Here is a 26436-nt window from a genome sequence, read left to right as displayed (position 1 = left end):
ACTTATATAGGTTTGATTTTGTCGGACTTCTGGAAAAAATTAGAACTACATGCAGAAAAATTTATACGTTTAAAATTGTCATCTTCTGACCCATAGAACTTTTTTCTTTTTCCGTGAATGGGGCGGTATGAGGGCTCATTTTTTGCGCCGTAATCTGAAGTTTTTAACGGTACCATTTTTGCATTGATAGGACTTATTGACTTTTAAATGATATAAAAAGTGACCAAAAATGCACTATTTTGGACTTTGGAATTTTTTTGCGCGCACGCCATTGACCGAGTGGTTTAATTAATGATATATTTTTATAATTCGGACATTTCCGCACGTGGTGATACCATATATGTTTATTTTTATTTACACTGTGTTTTTTTTTTTATTGGAAAAGGGGGGTGATTCAAACTTTTAATAGGGGAGTTAAATGATCTTTATTCACTTTTTTTTTTCACTTTTTTTTTGCAGTGTTATAGCTCCCATAGGGACCTATAACACTGCACACACTGATCTTCATCATTGATCACTGGTTTCTCATAGGAAACCAGTGATCAACGATTCTGCCGCATGACTGCTCATGCCTGGATCTCAGGCACTGAGCAGTCATTCGGCGATCGGACAGCGAGGAGGCAGGTAGGGGCCCTCCTGCTGTCCTGTAAGCTGTTCGGGATGCCGTGATTTCGCCACGGCTATCCTGAACAGCCCACTGAGCTAGCCGGCAACTTTCGCTTTTAGCCGCGCGGCTCAGCTCTGAGCGCACGGCTAAAGGGTTAATAGCGCTGCACGCTATTAGAGGCGGGTCCCGGCTTCACTATGACGCCGGGCCCGCCGTGATATGACGTGGGGTTACTGTGTAACCCCGCGTTATATCAGGAGAGCAGGACCAAGGACGTACCGGTACGTCCTTGGTCCTTAAGGGGTTAACCCCTTGGGGACGGAGGGTTTTCCAGTTTTTTGCACTTTCGCTTTTTCCTCCTTCCTTAATCATAAGCCTTTCAATTTTGCAGCTAAAAATCCATATGTGGCTTATTTTTTGTGCCACCAATTGTACTTTGTAATGACATCAGTCATTTTACCAAAAAATCTGCAGTGAAACGGAAAATAAAATCATTGTGCAACAAAATTTAAGAAAAAATTCCATTTTGTAACTTTTCCGTTTCTACGCAGTACATTTTTCGGTAAAAATGACACCTTATCTTTATTCTGTAGGTCCATACGGTTAAAATGTTACCCTACTTATATAGGTTTGATTTTGTCGTACTTCTGGAAAAACTCATAACTACATGCAGGAAAATTTATACGTTCAAAATTGTCCTCTTCTGACCCCTATAACTTTTTTATTTTTCTGCGTATAGGGCGGTATGAGGGCTCATTTTTTGTGCCGTGATCTGAAGTTTTAAGCGGTACCATATGTGTATTGATCGGACTTTTTGATCACTTTTTATTCATTTTTTATTATATAAAAAGTGACCAAAAATATGCTATTTTGGACATTGGAATTTTTTTTAAGCGGAAGACATTTACCGTGCAGTTTAATTAACAATATATTTTTATAATTTGGACATTTCGGTACGCGGCGATGCCACATATGTTTATTTTATTTACACAGTTTTTTTTTTTTATTGGGAAAAGGGGGGTAATTCAAACTTTTATTATGGAGGGGGTTAAATGATCTTTATTCACTTTTTTTCACTTTTTTTTGCAATATTATAGCTCCCATAGGGGGGCTATAACACTGCACACACTGATCTTTTACATTGTTCAATGGTTTCTCATAGGAAACCATTGATCAATGATTCTGCTGCTTGAGTGGCCCCGCGTTATAGACAGGGAGCAGGCTGAGGGCGTATAGGTACGCCCTCCATCCCCAAGGAGTTAAAGGAGGAGGAGGAGGGAAAGAAAAGTGTACAGGTTGTGGAGGAAGATTCTATACCTATTCCATGTGATACGCAGACCACCAAGACCACCCAGGACAGCTACATAGAGCAAGCCCAGGTGGCACTTCCCTTAAGTTAAAAATGTGAGGAGGATGATGTGGAGAGTGAGGCTGGGGAATTCTTGAGAGCAGTTGTTATGCAGGAGTCCCCAGCCCACCTCCACAATTTTACCTTTGGAGATGACCAGTGTGATGATGTGGCAGTGTAAAGATAAGAAGCAGAAGACCCAGGAGACAGTGCAGTCCCAGCCAGCCCAAAATTTGTTAGGCAGGATGCTAAGATTGCAAGATGTGAGAATGATGGGCGTAGTAGTGTTGTGGATGAGAGGTGTGTATGTGGGAGTGGTAGTGGTATGAATGGGAAGTCTAGTATGGATGGAAATAAAGATGATGAGAGTAGTGGTGTGAATGGTGGTATTAGTGGTTCTGGGTCTGCATCTGGTCCGGCTGCCCCCCCAGTAGTGATTGCTCCTAGGAGCTATGCCAATGTCGCTGCTGGGGGTTTTGAGGGGGTCTCCGTCTCCGTCCAGCTCTGGAGGCCATTTGCAAAAGCGCCTCCTGGAGGCTCTGGGTAGGGGCGACAGGTAGATCCAGGTAGAGGGAAGGGGTGAGGTCGACCTGTCTTTCTCGATGGAGAGGCATGGTTTGGGGGTTTTCCGAGAGCGGAATGGGGAGGACAATAACCGTAGGAATGTGGTCCGTCTGATATGGAGGGGAAAAGATGCATGCCCACTTTGCGCAAAAGTGGTTGAGCTCCTCCTTCAGAAGGAATTCAGGGTGAGTGACATCTTTGCCCTGATTCACCCCTACGGTTGGTCCGAGTTTAATGGCAGTTTAGTTCGGCCAGAGGTCTTGAACTCTTCTGGTCAAACTACGAAGTGACGAAGAATGTAAAGGCATTTTCCCATCAGACCTCGGTTAAGAAAGTGACCATTTTGACCTATAACAAGTCACTTTCTTGTTATGACATCATGACCTGGCTCGAATGGTATGGGGATGTGACAGACATGCCCAAGAAAAACTTGGATGAGCACGGGATCTGGTACGGGGGCTGGACGTTTTCCGTCAAACTCAAGCGGTTGTTCACATTCCGTCATCTGCCTTCCTTGGATGTGATAGGATCCAGGACTTCTACCAAGGGAAGCCAAAGGTCTGTCACAGGTGTGGCAGTTCCACCCATTTTAGCGCAGCCTGTACTGTGCAGTTCTGTGCTTTGTGTGGTGGGTCATCTGCCCACATCCTGTAGGCAGATCCGATGCCACCTGTGTGGTGTCCTCGGGCACCCTTTTAGCCGTTGTCCTAGCGCCTTCGCCCGTGCAGCGTTCGCTCCGGCTGAGGAGAACTGTGAAGTTGCCTCGGCTGAGGAGGATACGAACAGGGATGAGGGGGCAACAGGGCTAGTGAGGAGGAAAAAGGGCCCTGCCAAACTAAGGCAGGATGAAGATCGTTGGAGGAGTAGGGAGCTGAAGAGTGCCCAGGTGACGGGGGTAGCCCTGGCCACTGCTCCTGAAGCTGGCCCTGTAACCACTGAAGCCCTGGAGGAGAATGTGCTGGATGAGGAAATCAGGAGGCTTCACAGAGAGGAAGGCAATATGGCCGACAATTTTGATTCCTCCCACTATGAAAGTGTGGATGAGGAGAGTGGGGAGAGGTCCAAAAAGAAAGACAAGGGCAAAAGAAAAGGGAGAAAGAAGAGGTCTGAGCCCTCTGTTCCTTGTATTGCGGGCCAGGTGCAAAACGGAAGCCTGACTGCCCCCCCCACCTTGGAGGGGGAAGTGGAGGACAAGGGGCCATGGGAGAAAGAGCCTCTGGGGGGGAACTGGGACCTGTCCTATCGAGGCACCTTCCTTGGAGGGCAGGGCTAGACCGAGGCCGGAGGGAGACAGGGGACCATATGGATCAATCTGAGTAAAAAAAAAAAGGTCTAAGAGTGGTCCTGCGCACTCGTCTTCTTCAGGGGATGAGGGGACTAAAAAGAGAGGAAAGCAAAAGAAAAGGGTGTGGCTGTCTAATTTAATCACCCTGAATGGCGGCACTCACCCATTGACGCTGGTATCTATTAATTATGCCAGCATAAAGGCTAGATTTGGAGCCATTGATTTTCTTTGCCGTTTTGAAGCAGACATTTTCTTTTTACAGGAGGTTGTCAGATCTAGCCTCTCTGGTTAAAGCCAGAAGAGAGTGGAGGCCCCGTCCCTCCCACTGGTCTCTTGCAGCTGAGCCGTATAGTGGGGTGGTGGTCCTTTTTACTGCTCCTGTTGAATGCCGACGGGTTATTGAATTAGAAATGGGGAGGTTTCTTATCTTAGATGTCTTCATGAAGGGACAAGAGCTCCGGCTCATTAACATCTATGCCCCACAAACCAGGTGGGGCCATAAGGATCTCTTTATGAAGATCAAGCCCTTTTTTTTTACGAGTCGGCAAGTGATTTTTGGAGGGGACTTCAATTATGTCAGGAGGTCCCAAGATGGGAGAGGTTCCAATAATCCACTGAATTACGACTGTGTGGCCCTTAATAATATAGTTAGTGAAGCTCGCCTAGAGGATGCCCACATCCGGAGCCTATAAGGCCACGCGGGCTTCACCTTTCATCAAGGTAGCTGCACGTCTAGGTTAGACAGGTTTTATTTAAATGAGGAAGCCATCTCTTTCACAGTGTCCATGGTTGAGGTGGAGTTCTCCGATCACTGTATGATTTTCTTTACCCTGAATGTTTCAAAGACCCCCTGGATGGGTAAAGGTTATTGGAAGCTGAATTAGTCCCTCCTGGAGGAAGTGGAGGTAAGACAGTCTTTTGAGGATTTTCTTCACAGTCAGGTACCTTTACTGTACCTATGTAGTAGTAAGTCAGAGTGGTGGGAGATACTCAAGAAGCGGGTTGCAGGGTTGCACCCTGATTAGGTATCATCTGTATCATGAATACAATCAAGGGCAGTGCAGCTCAATCAATAAATAGCCTGAAGTTAACTGGTAAGGTCTGATTACCCCAAGACCAAGAAATATATAGATAAATATAATGAAGAAATTATATGACCAGTGCTCAAGGATATTGAAATAAGAAAAAATAAGTGAAAAGGAGAAAGAATAAAAAGGAAGAAGCAAAAAGATTGAGATAAAAGATATAGAAAAATTGACAGATGGTAGATGCAAGAGATAAATGGAAATGAAACTGATAATGACTACAGTAGTCCTAACTTAATTACAGTAATAATAAAAATACCTGCAAAATATAACTTAAACAATCATGTGCATTTATTGAGTAAAAATAATATTAAAACACCTGGGCAGGGCCCTTGCCCAGGTATTAGAAAAATGTGCTTATTAAAGATAAATAAAAAATAAAAAAATTGTAGATTGCCAATCTTCTTGTAAAAATAATTATGTAAATGTTCATAAAATATTTTGTATCAGATAGCATCCAATGACCAAAGTCAATATAATAGTTCTAATCTAGTTTGGCAGCCACAGTAGTTAGAATTGTTCATCTCATGAAGCCAATGTACTGTATTGGCAACAAAGTAGATACAAAGTGTCTGTTAAATGTAGTAGATGAGATGAGCGATACAGTTATAACTTCCACTTTACTTCAAAGAGAGCCGTTTAGTGTAAATAAGAACGATAACTGTATTAGGACATTCAGAGCGGTACCTTGTTTGCAGTCTTCACCGTATTGCATGGCAGCTGACCGTCTCCGGAGCGGCAGACTCCTGGAGACTGTAATGAATCAGCGCCCGCACGTACTAAAACGAGGGCAACCACCAACCTGGCATGGGTGTAGGGGTTCCTCCGGGAAGGCGTTTGTGAAGGTACGTTGGTCCCAAATGATGAGATGTTGTCCTCTGTGGTGCAGAGAGCCGGCATCCAATATGAAGCGGTGGGTGAATGGAGTTTGCTGAAGCATGAGGAGACCATTGAAATTTAAGATTTTTAAATAGAAATTAAAGATTTAGAAATTAAAATTGAGGATTTTGAAATTTAAATTTTAACTCCCAAGTTTAAGTGTCCCGAGCCCCGGTGTGTGGGTACAAAGTACCAGATTTATTAAGGAGTAACATGTCACATGGCAGCACAATGACAGTGCCTGGAGGTGGTATCAGTATAAGGAGACCATATAGTGGCTGAATGACTGCCGGGAGTTTTGTGGCAGCATAATGAGACCATATAGTGGCTGAATGGCACAGCCTGGAGTTGGCTGAAGCAGGAGGAGACCATATAGTGGCTGAATAGCACAGCCTGTAGGTGGCTGAAGCATGAGGATAGCATATAGTGGCTGAATGAGACAGCCTGGAGGTACGCAACAGCAGCAGTCCTGAAACTGACCGTAATGCAGAGGAATTTCTGAAACTGGGGACCAGCACCTTAATTATGTTTTGCAGTATCCATTACAGCACAAAGAGAGAGCCTGGAGGTGGTAGCATCACCATGTGGAGACCACAGAGCAGCAAAATGAGGGAGCCTGGAGGTGGCAGCATGAGCATGAGGAGACCATAGAGCAGCACAATTAGAGAGCTTGGAGGTGGCAGCATAAGCATGAGGAGACCATATGGCAGCACAATGACAGAGCCTGGAGGTGGCAGCATCAGCATGAGGAGACCATATGGTGGCCCAATGACAGAGCCGGGAGGTGGTAGCATTAGCATGAAGAGACCATAGAGCAGCACAATGACAGAGCCTTGAGGTGGCAGCAGCAGCATGAGGGCCATGCCAAGTGAGGGTTGAGTCTAAGAAACCCATGGACTATTGACTGGGGGTGTCAGATTTCACTTGGGATGAAGTGGACGAACAAGTGAACCAATCAATCATGGCTGCTGGGTTGCTGGTCAAGACACGACTTCTTCTGACTCCGGCTGACACACTCCCCTACTCTGCTGCAACCTCTGCCTGCGCCTGATGAATTTAGGCCTCTGCCACTCCACTGAGCACGTCCTGGCACAACTCTGCCTGACATACTTATTGCGTATATCTGGGGAGTAAAATACACTTCACTACGCTTCAAACAGTATTTGTCTAGAACAGCAGCAGGTGTGTACTATTAGCTGTCCTTTCACAGTATATAGGCCCTTGAGAGATTAACAGGTACAAAATAGTACACTACCTGGATGTAGGTATGTGGTATGCAATTATGAGGACAGATAAAGGTGGTAATTATGAGGGCAGATAAATGTGGTATATGGTACAGTACGCATTAAAAAAAAATATTTTAGTAAAACACCAGCTGGTGATTACTTTTGCCTAGACTTTCACAGTATGTGGGCCCACGACAGATTAGCAGTTAAAAAATAGTACCCTACTTAGAAATGTAGGTATATGGTATGCACTTATGTTGGCAGAGAATTGTGCTACAGTGGGGGATATTTATCAAAGCTGTCTATGTCCCGCATCAATATAGACCAAACTACAGAGGGTTAGGCCGGTCTATTGTGCGCCCAACTTATCAAAAGGTGCACGGCTCTTGATACATTCTTCAGACTTCATGATCTATGCTTTAGACTGTATTTAAACCTGCTCCAACATGGTCTAACATTTTGTCGTACTTTCAGCCGATGCGACTTGGCGCTGAAAAGTCGCTTTTGATAAATTCAGCACCAATGCATTTTACAATGCATTTCCGTCTAAAATAGACAAGAATGCATCATGTTCTAAAAATCCTCTAGAGCAAAAGTCGCAGAAAAGTCGCACATATTTAGACTGCGACTTTCGGTGCTACAAATTTAGACAGGAAGAATCTGTCTAAATCCTTTGATAAATATGTGCGCTTAAAAATACATATTTTTGTAAAACACCAGCCGGTGATGACTTTCACAGTATCTAGGCCCTTGACAGATTAACAGGTTTAAAGTAGTACACTATTTAGATGTAGGGATGTGGTATGCACTTATGAGGGCAGTAAAATGTGCTACAGTACACTTAAAAAGTATCTGAGTAAAAACACCAGCCAGTGAATACTTTTGCCTGGACTTTCACAGTATCTAGGCCCTTGACAGATTAACAGGTTTAAAATAGTACACTACTTATATGTAGGTATGTGGTATGCACTTTTGAGGGCAGAAAAATGTGCAACAGTACGCTTAATAAACGTATTGGAGTAAAACACCATCCAGTGATTAATTTTGGCTATCCTTTCACTGTATGTAGGCCCTTGATAGATTAACAGGTATAAAATAGTACACTACTTAGATGTACGTATGTGGTATGCACTTATGAGGGCAGAAAAATGTGGTACAGTATGCTTTAAAAAAAACTTATTTTTGCAAAACACCAGCAGAACATAACAGTGATGCAGCACAAAAAAGCTGTGTACTAGACACAAAATTGCTCGTGGTTAAAGACTATTAGGAATAGACTGCTGGGTATTATACCATCTACAGACTAGTATAACCAGCAGATGATTTGTTGTGGAACAAAGACACAGAATTTTGCAGAAAAATAATTTTTGCCTCCTCTGCTAAGGTTTATGAAGTTGATGCAGCTTGTTGAAATGTATGAGGCAACACACAGCTCTCTGCCCCTCTCTGTAATACAATGCTGAAGAAAGTGACTGGGAGGTTAATGCAGCTGCAGTAAAAATCCTTTTCAGTGAAAAAACAAAAAACAAAAAAAAAACACTGCTCTCTGTCCACCAGAACGCTGATGTGACTAGGATGTGAAATGCTGCTGGAATGAGCTTTTCTGTGTAACACACACAGCGATGTCTGTCCTATCTGTATGCAGTGTAATGAATGATATGACGAGCCACAAAATGGCTGTTGAATATATAGGGCTGTGACATCACAGGGGTGACTGGCTGCTGATAGGCTGCATCCTGCATGTGATTCAGGGTCATCCCGCTTACTTCTCTTCCCGCCTTGCCTTCCCACGTTCCCAGCATTCCTCGTCCCATGTACTGACATGTGGATCCGCCATTTTAGATGCCCTGGAGCCTGGACCACAGGAAATGGAGTTTAATGAATCAATTTGCGCTATAGAATCGCGACGATATTCACATTCGTTGGAATCAAATATTTCTTGAAATTCAAAACAAATTTGGGTTTGTCAGCTTCAAGTTGCTCATCTCTAATTAATATGTAGCACATCTTGGCAAAAATTAACCTTTCTAGTCTAGTTTTTATCTTTTTTTTAATAGAAAGCAAGGCTAACAAAAAAAGAACACTAGGGGTCCCCATATAATCCTGTACAGCTTTAGCATAATTTTTGGCCCAGTTAAAGCACAGGCTGGGACAAAGTACAGAAAGTTAGGGTGGGACTAGCACTCCTCTGTGCTCACCCCTGTCCTATCAGACTGTAACATGAAAACAAAGAGGAGGGGGTTACAGATCAGCCTGCAGTGATTGGATGAAGAGACCCATCACAGTAGATTCAGAGAAGAAGTGAATGCATGGTAAGTGAGGGCGATCTCAGTGCTTGCTTCGGACACACCCCTTCCCGAGCAGTGGATGTCAGAATGAGTGAGCAGCAGAACAGAGGGATTTGTGAGCCAAATACAGAAGCTAAACACTTGAAAATACATGTGAAGCATCAGTATGACCTAGTGAGTAACATGTACAAGAACATTTTCTGATACACATTCTTAGACATTTTTCAGTTTTTTGTTTTTTTTTACCTGTAAATTTTGCATTATTTTGGCCATCAAAATATGGCCTTGATGACTCTGCATCCTGTACAGCAGTGTTTTCTAACCAGAGTGCCAAAGGTTGTCTGGACATGCTGGGAGTTGTAGTTTCGAAACAGCTGGAGGCACAATGGTTGGTTAAACACTCCTGTATAGAGTTATAACTATGAACTATACAAAAAACATGAAGTCAAAAGCAGTCATGTAAAAAACTGTTCTGATTCGAGTGGGGGACCTGTGAGCCGCAGCTCTGCACACTGCTACTATATTATTTATATTATAATAAATATAATTAAATTAGGAAATATTTTATTCAGCCGAAATATTGAATTATTTACCACCTCTGCCCATCGTGTTTTACTTACAGACCAGCTCAATTTGAAAAATGAGGATCAATAGCACAAGTCCCTGCCCAACTTAACCTATTGCAATGGTAACACTATCCTATCAGTCTATTATTGATTAATCTGTCGTTTTCATAGTTTATCAGAGAACGTGGCAATTCTTTTTATTCACCAATTCCTTACAATTCCTGAGAAACCTTCATGAAATTGAACTGTGAAATTAAAAGGAATCCACATTGCTGTTCTTTTCCTAGTAAAGGTGAATCTTGGCTGTCAGTCATTGTGTTGTCAGTTTTTCCCCAATCCCTCTAACCTGATGATTGCCTTTGTCAGTCATTTTTGGTCCTTTCAATCTAAATTCAGCCTCCTATTTCAAAGTCCTATACGATTTCTATAAATGTGTTTGATCATTACAGCCTACCAGGTCAAACACATGCAGCCAGTCATTTATGAAGGCATTCCTAGACATTTTTGTAAAAATGATTTCAGTTCACTATATTGAGTTAATTTTTTTTTTAGATACTGCAAGCCCAAATGTGTTTGGTCCATCAGAACACCCTATTTCCATGAGCTCAGTTAATAGGAATCTGTCTGCTTTATCAGGGCCAGCTCTGCCTATAGGCAAAATAGGCAGCTGCCTACAGCGCACTCTTGATGGGGACGCCACTCTGCCTGAAGCAAGTTAGCCAGCATCTGAAGCACCAACCCACCCATCCAGTTAAACCCTGCCACTCCAGTAGTAAGGTGATAACATGAGGAGGAAGTTTGTTACAGTATGTCACCTTAGTAGTAAGGAGATTACATAAGGAGGGGGTTTGTTACACTGTGTCACCCCAGTAGTAAGGTGAGACATGTCAAAGGCAGAGCCAATGGGCAGGGTCAGGGGGCAGCAAAATTAGCTTTTGCGTAGGGTGGCAAAAATACATGCACCAGGCCTACACTCTATATCATGCTCAGAGCTGCAGATGTGGACAGATAGCTGGGAGACAAAACAAATGATACTTGCCTCATAGCTAAGTTATAAAATTATGTTTTCCTTCTAAGCTAAGGTGTCCTAAAGGTCATGCTGAGCTACAGTTTGCATGCCTCCTCCCTTCCCCATCCCTCCCTGCCCATCATGATTGATGTACAGGGTTTGGCTTCCAGCATTGAGCCTTGTAAATCAATCATGCAGCAAGGCATTTATAACGAAATTTGTAGACATTGCTGTAAAAATGATTAAAATTCACTTTGTTAAATCTAAAATGTTCTGACATGTATGCAATGGCTTTAGGTCTAGAAGTGGATAAATAATGCAAACTCAAATGCTTTTGATCCATGAGAACACCCTAATTCCTTGTACTCACTTAAAGGGAATCTGTCATCTATATATCATGTTCAGAGCTGCAGATGAGGACAAATAGCTGGGAGACAGAACACATGACACGTGTCCAATAGGTAAGTTATAAAATGATGTTTTCCTTCTAAGCTCAATTGTCATAAAGGTTGTGCTGAGCTGCAATGCGTTTATCATGCTTCAAGAAAACCCTGTGCATCAATAATACAAGGCAAAGAGAGGTGGTGGATGGGAGAAATGCATGCTGCAGCTCAGTATTGCATCTCTTTATAAGAAACACATCATTTTGTAACTCTGCAAACAGCCATCGCTAATGCACAGGTATCTTTGTGTTATAGAAGGTACAGATGCTCAGCACCACCGCTAGCTTAGATGGAAAACGTAATTTTATACTTTTAAAAATAGTTATCTCCCTATTAGCTATTTGTCCATGTATGCAGCTCTGAGTGATATATAGCTGACAAATTCCTTTTAACCCCTTAAGGACACAGGGCGTACCTGAACGCCCTGAGTCCACTCCCTTTCTATAAAGCGGGGCCTCACCATGGCCCTGCGTCATAGTGGGTCGGGCCCGGCTTCTAACAACGGGACCTGTGGCTAATAGCGCATGGCACTGATCGTGGTGAAGCTCGCTATTAACCCTTTAGACGCAATGTTCAAAGTTGATCGCCGCGGCTAAAGTGAAACTAAACTACCCTCGGCTAGCTCAGCTGTTCGGGACCGCCGTGGTGAAATAGAGGCATCTCGAAAAGCTGTAGGACACGAGGAGGGTCCCCTTATCTGCCTCCTGGTGTCCGATCGCCGAATGACTGCTCAGTGCCTTAGATCAAGGCAGGAGCAGTCAAGCGGCAGAATCATTGATCAATGGTTTCTATGAGAAACCATTGATCAATGTAAAAGATCAGTTAGTGCAGTGTTGTAGCCCCCTATGAAGGCTATAACATTGAAAAGAAAAGTGGAAAAAAAAGTTAATAAAGATCATTTAACCCATTCCCTAATAAAAGTTTGAATCACCCCCCTTTTCCATATAAAAAAAAAACCTGTGTAAATAAAAATAAACATCGGTGGTATTGCCACGTGCTGAAATGTCCGAATTATAAAAATATATCAGCGTAGTTTTGGTCACTTTTTATATCATGAAAATTTTTTTTAAAAAGCAATCAAAAAGTCCAATCAATTAAAAAATGGTTTCTCTAAAAATTTATGATCACGGCACAAAAAAATTAGCCTTCATACCGCCCCGTACGCGGAAAAATTTTAAGTTATAGGGGTCAGAAGATTACAATTTTAAACATATATATTTTCCTGCATGTAGTTATGATTTTTTCCAGACGTACATCAAAATCAAACCTATATATAATAGGGAATCATTTTAATCGTATGAACCTACAGAATAAAGAAAAGGGTGTAATTTTTACCGAAAAAAATTTACTGCGTAGAAAAGGATATATTTCTGAAAATATATTCATGTAAGATTGTTAATAATAGCCGAAATATTTTTAGGTGACTTTTCAGACCTGAATCTGACTTTGCCAGTTATCTTTTTACTAACTACCAATATGCCTTTCTATAACTGCAGTGGGCTCAAACCCTTTAACTCAGGTTCGAAAGCCCCCTACCACCCAACAAATTCAGAATTCGGCATTACATCAACTCCCAGCAACTTATAGATACTGTAAATCCCTTTTATCTCCTGTCCCAATCAGGCTGTGAAACTCTTAACCCCTTAAGGACCAAGCCCATTTTAACCTTAAGGACCAGGCCAATTTTATTTTTTGCGTTTTTGTTTTTTCCTCCTCGCCTTTTAAAATCCATAACTCCTTTATATTTCCATCTACAGACCCATATCAGGGCTTATTTTTTGCGTGACCAATTGTTCTTTGTAACGAAACCTCTCATTTTACCATAAAATGTACAGCGAACCCAAAAAATTATTTTTAGGGAGGAAATTTTAATGAAAATGTCACGATGCCGGCTGGCAGGTAGTGGATCCTCTGTGCCAGAGAGGGATGGCGAGGGCCGCGCTAGTGGACCGGTTCTAAGCCACTACAGGTTTTCACCAGAGCCCGCCGCAAAGCGGGATGGTCTTGCTGCGGCGGTAGTGACCAGGTCGTATCCACTAGCAACGGCTCACCTCTCTGACTGCTGAAGATGCTGAAGATAGGCGAGGTACAAGGGAGTAGGCAGAAGCAAGGTCGGACGTAGCAGAAGGTCGAGGCAGGCAGCAAGGATCGTAGTCAGGGGCAACGGCAGGAGGTCAGGAACACGGGCTAGGAACAGACAAGGGAACGTTTTCACTAGGCACTAAGGCAACAAGATCCGGCCAGGGAGTGCAGGGGAAGTGAGGTAATATAGGGAAGTACACAGGTGATCACACTAATTGGTAATTGGGAAGATTGGACCAGGCACCAACATTGGTGCACTGGCCCTTTAAATTGCAGAGACCCGGCGCGCGCGCGCCCTAGGGAGCGGGGCCGCGCGCGCCGGGACAGGACCGACGGAGAGCGAGTCAGGTACGGGGACCGGGGTGCGCATCGCGAGCGGGCGCCACCCGCATCGCGAATCGCATCCCGGCAGGAGGCGGGACCGCAGCGCACCCGGTCAGTGGATCTGACCGGGGCGCTGCAGCAACGGGGATGAGGCGAGCGCTCCGGGGAGGAACGGGGACCCGGAGCGCTCGGCGTAACAGTACCCCCCCCTTGGGTCTCCCCCTCTTCTTGGGGCCAAAGAACCTGAGGAAAAAAAAGTCAATTTTTCCGTGATGAGGTCCGATGCACATTAGGAGGGGTTCTGTGCGGAAACGCATGAGACAGTCCAATCTTTTATTGTTAATACAATAGATGTAGAGGGGTCTGGCGAGACTGGTCACAGGGACGTAGAACCTGTTGATAAGAGAGGCCAAAAAAAATTTTCCTGCAGATCCGGAATCCAAGGAGACCATAGTAGAGAAGGAGAAGGTAGAGGCAGATATCCGCACAGGCACAGTAAGGCGTGGAGAAGCAGAGTTGACATCAAGAACTGTGTCACCTTTGTGCGGAGTCAGCGTACGTCTTTCCAGGCGGGGAGGACGGATAGGACAATCCTTCAGGAAGTGTTCGGTACCGGCATAGTACAGGCAAAGATTCTCCATGCGGCGTCGTGTCCTCTCTTGAGGTGTCAAGCGAGACCGGTCAACTTGCATAGCCTCCGCGGCGGGAAGCACAGGAACGGATTGCAGAGGACCAGAGGAGAGAGGAGCCGGGGAGAAAAAACGCTTCGTGCGAACAAAGTCCATATCCAGGCGGAGCTCCAGACGCCATCCGGAAGAACGCATGTCAATGCGAGTGGCAAGATGAATGAGTTCATGTAGGTCAGCAGGAGTCTCTCGTGCGGCCAGAACATCTTTAATGTTGCTGGATAGGCCTTTTTTAAAGGTCGCGCAGAGAACCTCACTATTCCAGGACAACTCGTAAGCAAGAGCACGGAACTGAATGGCGTACTCGCCAATGGAAGAAACACCCTGTTCCAGGTTCAGCAGGGCAATCTCGGCAGAAGAAGCTCGGGCAGGCTCCTCGAAGACACCACGGACCTCAGCGAAGAAGGACTGGACTGTGGCTGTGGCAGAATCATTGCGGTCCCCATCAAACTTGTCCGGCAGGGACAAGCAGGGGTTAGGAACGGCCGGTTGCTGCGGAGGAGTTGCAGGAGCCGGCGGAGGAGATGGTTGTTGCAGCTGTAGCTGTGACTGAAGTTGCTGTATCTGCGGCAGCAGCTGCTGTAACTGTGACTGAAGACGCTGTGTCTCGGAGATCAAGTATGCCAGCTGTTGATCTCGTTGGGCGATCTTTACGCCAAATTTGTCCGGCAGGGACAAGCAGGGGTTAGGAACGGCCGGTTGCTGCGGAGGAGTTGCAGGAGCCGGCGGCGGAGAAGGTAGTTGCAGCTGTAGCTGTTGCTGTATCTGCGGCTGCAGCTGCTGTATCTGTGACTGAATACGCAGTGCCTCGGAGGTCAAGTATGCCAGCTGTTGATCTCGTTGCGCTATCTGTTGCGACTGCTGGGCGATCTGACGAGCTTGCTGGGCGACCAGCGTAGGGAGGTCAGCGACAACTGGCAGAGGAACTTCAGCGGGATCCAGGGCCGGATCTACTGTCACGATGCCGGCTGGCAGGTAGTGGATCCTCTGTGCCAGAGAGGGATGGCGAGGGCCGCGCTAGTGGACCGGTTCTAAGCCACTACAGGTTTTCACCAGAGCCCGCCGCAAAGCGGGATGGTCTTGCTGCGGCGGTAGTGACCAGGTCGTATCCACTAGCAACGGCTCACCTCTCTGACTGCTGAAGATGCTGAAGATAGGCGAGGTACAAGGGAGTAGGCAGAAGCAAGGTCGGACGTAGCAGAAGGTCGAGGCAGGCAGCAAGGATCGTAGTCAGGGGCAACGGCAGGAGGTCAGGAACACGGGCTAGGAACAGACAAGGGAACGCTTTCACTAGGCACTAAGGCAACAAGATCCGGCCAGGGAGTGCAGGGGAAGTGAGGTAATATAGGGAAGTACACAGGTGATCACACTAATTGGTAATTGGGAAGATTGGACCAGGCACCAACATTGGTGCACTGGCCCTTTAAATTGCAGAGACCCGGCGCGCGCGCGCCCTAGGGAGCGGGGCCGCGCGCGCCGGGACAGGACCGACGGAGAGCGAGTCAGGTACGGGGACCGGGGTGCGCATCGCGAGCGGGCGCCACCCGCATCGCGAATCGCATCCCGGCAGGAGGCGGGACCGCAGCGCACCCGGTCAGTGGATCTGACCGGGGCGCTGCAGCAACGGGGATGAGGCGAGCGCTCCGGGGAGGAACGGGGACCCGGAGCGCTCGGCGTAACAGAAAACCACAATTTTGCACATTTTGGAGGGTTTTGTTTTCACACTATACACTTTACGGTGAAAATGACATATGTTCTTTATTCTGTGGGTCAATACAATTAAAATGATACCCATGGCTAGATACTTTTATATTTTTGTACCGCTTAAAAAAAAATCGAAAACTTTGTACAAAACCAGTAATCTAAAATCGCCCTATTTTGACCACCTATAACTTTTTCATTTTTCCATATATAGGGCAGTATGAGGGCTAATCTTTTGTGCAGTCATCTGTACTTTTTATCAATACCACATTTGCATATACAAAACTTTTAGATCATTTTTTATTAATTTTTAAAAAATAAAATGTGACAAAAAAAGCCTTTTTGGACTTTTTTTTTTTTTTTTTTACGTCTACGCCATTCACCATACAGGATAATTAACATTATATTTTGATATTAAGGACATTTACGCACGCGGAAATACCAAATATGTTTTTTGGTTTTTTTTAAAATACGCTTTTTGGGGTAAAATGGGAAAAACAGACAATTTTCATTTTTATTGGGGGAGGAAACTTTTCACTTTTTTTTTTACTTTTTATTTTTAAAATGTTCAACTTTTTTTTTACACTTTTTATGTCCCCATAGGGGACTATCTATAGCAATCCTTTGATTGCTAATACTGTTCAGTGCTATGTAAAGGACATAGCACTGATGAGTATTATTTTCTGCTCTGGTCTGCTCGATCTCAGACCAGAGCAGAAGACCCCGGGAGACGGCCAGAGCCAGGTGAGGAGACCCCCGCCCACCATGCTGGATGATCAGATCGCCGCGGCAGCGCTGTGGGCGATCCGATCATCCATTCAAAGTACCGCACAGCCGCAGATGCCGTGATCTGTATTGATCACGGCATCTGAAGGGTTAATCGCGGATGTTGCCCATTACCGGCGGGTCCCTGGCTGATACTAGCAGCCGGAACCTGCCTTGTATAATGCGAGCATTGGAACGGTCATACACAGGACGTAAATGTACGCCTTGGTGCGGGGATTCCCGACAAACCAGGATGTTCATTTACGTCAGTGGTCGTTAAAGGGGTACTCCGCCCCTAGACATCTTATCCCCTATCCAAAGGTCGTTAAAGGAGTACTCCGCCCCTAGACATCTTATCCCCTATTTTACACTGTTCATTGCAAAACCATGTTCATTTGCATTTATCAGTGTTATAGGTGGTCGATTGCTGAATCTCAGGCTTGGAGCAATCAATCGCAATCAATCAATCGCCTATCAGACGCGACGGAGACAGGTGAGGGGACCTCCGCTCACGTGCTAGATGATTGGGACATCCGGATTTTATCACGATAGTTCCGATCAGCCCGACTGAGCTGCTGGGAAGCTTTTACTTTCATTTTAGATGCCTCTAAAGGGTTAATAGTGCGTGGCACAATGATTGGTGCCACAGGCTATTAGCCCAGGGTCCCGGCTATCATGAGCCGCTGGGACCAACCCACCGCGACCCCGCGTTATATACCCGGGACCGGGGCGCAGGGCATACAGGTACGCCCTGCATCCTTAAGAGGTTAAAAGTGCCTAGGGGGCCAGTATGAAATAAAAAAATTAATATATAAAAAAAAAAATAACTAAAAAAAATTTACTCACCTTGCTGATCCCCCGCTGATGCTGTTCCAAGAATGCTAGTCCTACTGTCAGAATTTGCTCTTCTCTGCCTCAACACATATGAAATGTCATATACTAATGTAGAAAGAGGTGATTAGGCACTGCAACTGATTCTGACAATATATCGTGTATGCAGGTCCCGTGCAACAGTAAACTAAAGATGTGCCTTCCCTTGAAAATGTCGGTGGGGTTGCTAGCGTTATGAACAAAGGCACAAGTTCAATAATCCAACAATTGAAGGCAGAGAAAAAGAACGCTGCACTCACCCACTGTAGCAGATAAAATCCTTCTTTATTTCAGGACATCAAACACGGTGCAAGGAACTAGTTTCTCGTCATAGGCCAACGCTTCTTCCGGTCAACAGGTACCTGTTGACCGGAAGAAGCGTCGGCCTATGACGCGAAACTAGTTGTCTAGTGGTACGCCCCCTGCACTGAGAGCGGTGTCTCTCACTCCCTGCTCACTATTTCCTTGCACCGTGTTTGATGTCCTGAAATAAAGAAGGATTTTATCTGCTACAGTGGGTGAGTGCAGCGTTCTTTTTCTCTGCCTTCAATTGTTGGACATATGAAATGTCTACTCAGCCAACCACTGACTACAATGGTGACCTACTTCATGCATTTCAGGGGTTACAGGACGGAGAAGAGGAAGCACTGACAGCAGAAACTGACACCATCAGAGCAGCACTGTCAGGGGATCAGCCAAAGGTGAGTAAAGAATATGTTATGTTTATAATGGCGTCCTGGGCACTTTTAATTGTAAAGCATGCTTGTTCTCTATCTACCTCTCTGACCACTTAAATGGGTACTCCCCTGGAATTACTCCCTTGCATTACTAGCTCTAGGGCAATTCAAAAGGAAAATAACTTCCTCTGGAACATACAACAGCTGATAAGTACTGTAAGGGTTAAGATTTTTAAATAGAAGTAATTTACAAATCTGTTTAACTTTCAGGCACCAGTTGATTAAAAAAATAATAATAATGTTTTCAGTGAAGTACCCCTTTAAGTAAATCATTTGCCTTCTCTATATTTTCTTCTCTTCCTTCGCTATTGGAATTCCTCAAAGATCAGTCCTAGGTCCTCTCATTATTTTCTCGTTAGCATAGAGTTGGTACTAAACTGCTAATACTTTGTCCAATAGTGGCTAGAGCATTGTGTTCCTACCAGTGTATGTACAGCTGTTGCAAAACTACAGCTTCTGTCTGGGCATGCTGGAAGTTGTAGTTTTGCAACAGCTAGAGGCCCCCTGGTTGGGGAATACTGCCTTAGCCAGTAACCATTGGACAAAGTATTAGCAGTTTTGGGTTTTTAGTACCATCTCTATGATGATGACACCGAGTTAATTGTCTCTTCTCGTGGCATTATGTTTTCAGTGTCACAATACACTAGCAACTGTCTAACATCACATCCTCTATTTACCTGAATAATATATATATATATATATATATATATATATATATATATATATATATATATACACACATACAGTTTTTTTTTTAAACAGAACTTTTTATGTTTCTGCTATCTACTCACGTGTCTAAATCTGATTTCCAAGTTACAGTTTGGTATTACCCTCACAGTCTTGGTATGTCTGTAGTCTGTCACTAAAATAGAGCTAACTAAAACTTAACATTTGTAATACACTGCCATAAAAAGGAAAAAAAAACAACTAGTTACTAGCATACTAGTTCTAGGGTACACAAAAACACACAATAGGAGACGTCACTGCCATGGGCAACCACAACACAATCCAAAGATTTCTAGATGAAGTGAAGCCACTATATGGCAGCCATGGTCAGGGTAAATCCACAGGACCCAAAGATTCCAGCATGCAAACCCATGTGGTACAGTCACTATATACTACTGTATAAAATGCTAACCAGGTGGAGGGGAGAGAGGTAATTACTGCATCACCTCCTGTTCAAAAAAATTAGCTGGGGTTGCTCATGTCAGCATTACTTTTCAGTCCTGTGCATTTACCTCAACTATGGTAGCCCACACAAAAAAAACACTTTATTTTGTCTGTCTACTTGAAAATCTTTATTGACTGATCAATTCAGATCAACAGGATCAGTCAGCAGAAGCTGTTTTTGATCCTCAACACAAGCATCAAACCCACAACATCACCGTACATGCAGCAGGTAAACTGGGTAGTCTGCAGGTTTGGAGTCTGGATTGTAGGTGGTACATAGGGCTGCACCACATGACTTTGCTTCTCTTGGCATATACAGTCCATTCCTGTTTTATCTCTATGCCCCTAGAAGCGACTTGTAACCCTCCCCACAGCCTATAATAAATAATACAAGTCAAAATATAACAGCAAGTAAACAACACTGATAACACTCCTGCCTGTTAGAGGAGGAGACTGCCATAGAGCCTGCCCCCCTGACAAGCAGCGAAGAAGCTGAAACCTCAACACACCAGGAATTCCTTCAAGTTTAGAACAACAGAAGTAGAGGAGGAGGAGCAGCACATCAGAAGTGAGGTTAGTGTACAGTGCCAGCTATGCAAGTCTCCAGTCCACAAGCCTGTATTACATCCACAACAAAAGATCATAGCAGTACGCCCATATAGCAAAGAAGTGAGGCTTTATTTCAACACCACAGGTTGACAAAGACCATTAGAGACGGTCGAAACATCGCTACTATGGCACTGTGGTGTTAAAATAAAGCCTCACTTCTTTGCTATGTGGACGTGCTGCTATGATCCTTTGTTGTGCAAGTTTAGAATAAGCAATGGCATGTCCAGAGACAGAACCATAACTACATATGCATTTCCATCTTGGCACTGCTACTTAAAGGGAATCTATCAGCTGTATATCATGCTTGGAGCTGCATACATGGCTGCTTTCAGAGTTATAAAATTATGTTTTTGTTTTTTTCTAATAAACTTTAAAGTCATAGAGGCCGGACTAAACTGCATGCATGCCTCCTCCCTCCACCACCCCTCCCTGCTCTACATGACTGATGTACAAGGCCATGTGCAATAACTTTGGTTCAAAATTCTAGCACAAAAGAAGCCAACTGATAGGTGATCTACACTTAGACTAGACTGTCTAAATGTATCAACATGAGTTATTTAGTGGTCTAAATTTGCAATAAGTTTTAGAAATTTTTAGTAAATTTTCCAATATTATTGTATGGCAAACCATTCAAATTAGAGAATGTTTCTATTTAGTCCTGGGATTATAATATATCCACAAAATTTTCCTATCCAGTGCTAGATTAGTAGACTTCCCAGATTATTCAGTGTTAGATGAATCTTTACTTACAGTATTTCAGAAGTTAAAACCTGATAAATAAGTGTTAACAGTATAGTTGGCTAGTACATGGAAAGAACACAGTTATAAGAATATTATGTATCAATTTTTTCTCACCATTCACAATGACAAAGATATCTCGGAAATCAATTTCTCCTCTAACCTCCACTCGCCCCTCACATCTGTAAATGCCTTCATCTTTTTTACTGATGTTCATAATCTGTAGATTATTGTTGGCTAACATCGCAAATCGACCTGAAAAAGAGCAAGAAGTAAACAGGGGTCAGGAAGAAATTAACTGGAGGAAGATGTGGCGCTACTGATTCCTATTTCTAAATAGTTTTGCTCTAACACTATCAGACATTTCATGAAAAATGCATTGCCCAATTTGAAAGTAAAATGTAATTTTCAAAGTTTAATATTTCTCGTGTCTGCGCCAAGAAAGACTACAGTGTATGCCGAGGAAGGGAAAAAAAAGCAATATTTTACCTCCATTATTACCCCATAGATTGTTCAACTTATGAAGAAAGACTCTGGTTTTGCACAAAATCATAATAAAGTTGTGATTAAGAGACATTATTATAGTTTTTTTTTACATATATTAACATTGTCAACGATAGGATAAATGGTCGCAATAAACAAAAGACAAAGGAGGAGATTTATCAAAACCTGTCCAGAGGAAAAGTTAATGAGTTGCCCATAACAACCAATCAGATCGCTTCTTTCATTTTTTAAAAGGCCTCTGAATACTGAAAGAAGCAATCTGATTGGTTGCTATGGGCAACTCAGCAGCTTTTCCTCTGAACAGGTTTTGATAAATCTCCCGCAAAGTGATTTATTATCTAGGAAAAATAATGACATTACTTTCTGGCGGAAAAAAAGGAAAATGTACCAATTATGAGAGGATTTATTTGTTTCTTTTTTAAAGATTTTTAAAAAGCTATTATCTTCATCTATGAAGCAGAAAGTTAAGTCCCCTAGGCAAAATGTAATCTGTAGTCCTCTTATCAGGCAGAGAGGCCATTGAGCCACTTCCTTTGCATCCCCTATAGTTACAAAACTGTCTATTATACAGAACTGTATAGTAAACTTGCTCTGTTCCAGAAGGAAGGAAGCTATTTTATAATAGCCAAACTTGAGACTACTCAAAAGGAAGAGTACCCCATTCACCGACAGCTGTTTTAAGGTTTATGGTCTTCATCAATACAGATCAAAATATTTGGTGACTAGAGTGATGCTGTAGACATAGCCCTGCTGGGTTCTTATTCTCATTTGCATATATCTTTCTTTAAGGATTCCAATTTCTCATTAAACACAATATCCTAACATGTTATCAGAATACTCTAAAGGTTTTATTTATGCAACAATCACTCTATGGGAGTGTCCACTCATAGAAAGTGGTAGTAACTTAGTAACAGAGTGCCACAAACTCATGTTGTTATGAATAGCTAAAAATATAAAACCATACATATCAGGATGGGTATTAAAGGGGTACTCCACTGGTCAGCGTTCAGAAGTAAATGTTCCGAACGCTGTTTTTGCACTGCGGGGGTTGGCAACGCCCCTCGTGACATCATGACCATGCCTCCTCAATGCAAGTCTATGGGAGGGGGCGTGAGGGTCCCTCCCATAGACTTAAATTGAGGGGGCATGGTCATGATGTCACAAGGGGCGTGGCCAACCCCTGCAGCGTGAAAACAGAACATTTACTTTCGAATGCTGGCTAGTGGAGTACCCCTTTAAATTTAGAGATACATTCGGAATAGAAAATGACTCTAAGTTCCCATACAGCATTGGTTCTCTTTTTTAAGTATCATCACCTCCCCCTCCTAACTCTGTGTTGTATTCATAGGGAACTAGAGTACACTGATAAGAAGCAAAAACTTTAAAACCACTGTCTAGAAGATAGTAGCTCTTCTTTCTAGAGGAGCCTTTGGTTTGCTTGGTATTAGACAGTTCTCTTCCTTAAGGGAACCCATTTGCATACTTTTTTAATGCCTATGAAGTTTAAAAAAAAAAAAATCTCCATAAACCACTAGGTCTCTCTAATGAGAATCAATACTATACTCCCCCCTCCCCCAGAGATGGAAATACTATAATGGTCATAGAAGATTTGTCTTATAGCAGGCTTTCTAACTTGGGATTCATTGGTAGATTTCAAGAATGTATAAACCTATATTGGGAAAATAAAATATATTTTACTCAGAAAGGCTTAACAAATCCAAGCTACATTCTTTGAATGCTTAGGTGACTTGAGGACCAATTGATGAGAGGTATGAAACCAAAAGCCCCTTTTTAATTTGGATTAACTTTAACCCCTTAAGGACCAATGCAGATAAACCTGTACGCCCCTGAAAGACCAGGCCTGTTTTTTCAAATCGGGGATGTCTGTCTTTATTAGAGAATAACTCTGGTAATGTTTTGCCAATCACGATAATTCTGACATTTTTTTTGTCACAAGTTGTTCTTCATGTACATAGTAAAAGTAAGCAGATATCATTTGTAGTTTTTTTTAACAATGTAAAAAATCATGAAATTTTTACAAAAAATTTAGATTTTTTGCTATTTTAACACTAATAGGTTGCATATATTTATACATACTGACCAAATAGTTTATGAAATTTATACTTTCAGATGTCTACTTTATGTTGACGTCATTTTTTTTGTTTTTAATTAACATTTTAAATTAGTTAGAAGCCTAACAATTTAACTTGAAATTTTGAAAATTTTGAAAATTTTGAAAATTTGAAAAGTACATCTTTTTTTATGTGCTATGCAAGGTTTGCAGAAATTAAAAGGTAGTAGAACATAGGAACAACCACCCAAATGACCCCATTTTAAAAACTAGACCCCTCAAGGTATTCGCTAGGGGGTACAGTGAGTATTTTAACACCATCGTTTTTTGGCAGGAATTATTACAAAGTCAGTGTTAAAAATTCGAAATTTGCAATTTTTCACAAATGCATCATTTGGGGGGCATATTTTTTGTACATCACTTCTGATATTGAAAGAAATGCACCCTATATTTTATTTAGCTGCTTGTCTCATGTTCGGAAATACCCCTGCTTTGGCCATATATGGTTCCTTGGCCGCATGGTAGGACTCAGAAGGAGAGGAGCGCCATTTGGCTTTCAGGGCAGAACAGTACCCCCACCCCCAAAAGTGACCCCATTTATATACCGCACCCCTACAAGTTATTGGCTGGACCAGGGACCTCTCTGATTGGTCCTTGGTCGGCTAGCAGTATAACGCGTCTGTCTGTGACAGTTAAGGCTCCTGATTGATATATCCGCCATGTTGTAGGAATAAGCACCCGCTCATGGCGAATATATCCATCACTGCTGCGGCTGGGTAGCGTCCGCTCATGACTGCTGGGGGGAAATCCGCTGCTATGAGTGGACACACAAAGCTACCCAGCCGCAGCAGGGAGCTCATTACCGTGACTGCTGCATAATGTGTAGGATCACATGGTGTACATCCGCAGCAAATTACATGCTGCGGATGTCCGCCAATGCGATCCTACACATTATGCATTTTTTTATTAGATTCATTTAAAAAATGTATTTTTAATATACATATATATATATATATATATATATATATATATATATGTTTTACATTTTTATTTATTTTTACACTTTTATTTTATTTATTTATTTATTTTTACACTTTTTAATGCTTTGGAATACTTAGTATTCCAAAGCATTGCAGTTATATGCTGCCTGCCAGTTTTCACTAGCAGGCAGTATATCAGGATGTGCCTCTGGCACGTCCTTTCAGGCAATACCCAGGGCAGACCTGGGGGTCTTTGTAGGGTTGCAGCAGGAGAGACAGAGGGAGCCCCCTCCCTCTGTCAGAACTCCTTACAGCGCACAGTCACTTCTGACCATGGCTGTAAGGGTTAAACTGCCAGCCGCGGCCACACACAGCACCCCGTGATTGCAATGCGGGGTGCTGCAGAGGAGACAGAGGGAGCTCCCTCCCTCTGTCATAACACTTACAGCCCGCGGTCACTTCCAACCGTGGCTGTAAGGGTTAAAACTGCCAGGACCGAAGTTTACTTCGGTCCTGGCAGTGCAGCAGGGTCCCGGCTGTGTGATACAGCCGAGTCCCTGCCGCGATCTTGTGGGTGCACTGGGCAGCACCCACAAGAATAATGGACGAGTATAGACGTCCAGGTGCGGGAACGGCCGCCAACCTGGACGTCTATACTCGTCCGTGGTCGTTATCGGGTTAAAGGGATGTTAGGTTGGTTTTTACATTGTGAATGTGACCATAGGCTTAGCATTGATCAGTGTTATCCGGGCTCTTATTCTCAAGCCTGCCAAAGCAGCCTGGATAAGCAGAAAGAAGATCGGATGGCCCAGAAGCAGGAAGGGACCCTCCGGCCACGGTGTCAGCTAATCGAGACCTCCTATTGTCTTTTCTTTGAAAATGGTGTCACCTTTAATTGTAATTATGAACAGATCACTTTTCAGCAGCTTCCTCTTTATCATCGTGGTCAGAACAGGAAGCCCAAACTTAGTTTAAGCTTAGTAGCAAAATTTTAAACCACTTAAAACCTACCAGAGATACTGATGTTAGTTAGAAGTGGGCAGAGTGTATACTACTATGCGACTCTCATTTTCATATATCTATTGTTTTTCACATTTTATATAATTTTGTATTATATTCTCTTTTTAGATCAATATATATATATATATATATATATATATATATATATACATATATATATACAAGAATTGGCGTGAGACAGCACCGGGGACCAACCTCCGTGGATGTGAAAAACCCGGGCAGCCAGCCTAGTATTAGTATTTGCAAAGTCCATAAATCACAGCACCGACAGGTCTAGGATCTTCATAAACTGGTTTCTTTATTCACCCCAAAAAGTTACTTTTTGGGGTGAATAAAGAAACCAGTTTATGAAGATCCTCTACCCCTGTCAGTGCTGTGATTTCTGGACTTTGCATATATATATATATATATATATATATATATATATATATATATATATATATCTGAACTGACTTCTGTGATTTAATTTGTTGTTCTACTATAATGTAGTTACTGATAAAACTGATAAATGTATCATTGATATTCTTTTATTCATACCTGACTAAGGTGGCATTGATAATAATATATTATTATATTTTATTAATATTTTACCGTATTGTAAAGGTTACTTCCTAGCTCTACTGACTTAAAAGAACAGGGAAATGGGAATTGCAATTATTGATATTTTTGTTCTTTTAACCATAATTCATAGATCATGATTGAGCTGTGAATTATTTTCTCAGATATATTATTTTTAATAAAAGATCATTTTTAATTATAGACAGTGAAATGGAAAATTAGAAACATCACAAAAAGGCTTGTAAAATGCCATGGCATATTTTATGGGCACATTTTCATATGTAATTAGCAAATCTAATTTTTTGCACCTAAATTTTTGTC

At 42.9% G+C, this 26436-nt stretch overlaps 1 protein-coding gene across 6 annotated transcripts in view; it reads right to left on the bottom strand.

Moving 5' to 3' along the window:
- The window catches only part of NCAM2 (neural cell adhesion molecule 2), a 501839-nt gene that overhangs the window by 192127 nt on the left and 283276 nt on the right, over positions 1-26436 (bottom strand). For all 6 annotated transcript variants that reach the window (XM_056559430.1, XM_056559431.1, XM_056559433.1 and 3 more), the window contains one exon: positions 21100-21237. In XM_056559430.1, coding sequence (XP_056415405.1) covers positions 21100-21237 — 138 coding nt within the window. The remainder of the gene's footprint in view (positions 1-21099; positions 21238-26436) is intronic.

Source organism: Hyla sarda, chromosome 2 (genome assembly GCF_029499605.1).
Source record: "Hyla sarda isolate aHylSar1 chromosome 2, aHylSar1.hap1, whole genome shotgun sequence".
Taxonomy (NCBI): Eukaryota; Metazoa; Chordata; class Amphibia; order Anura; family Hylidae; genus Hyla; species Hyla sarda.
Note: the sequence above shows the minus strand (reverse complement) of the source record. Positions and strands in the feature narration are given on the sequence as shown.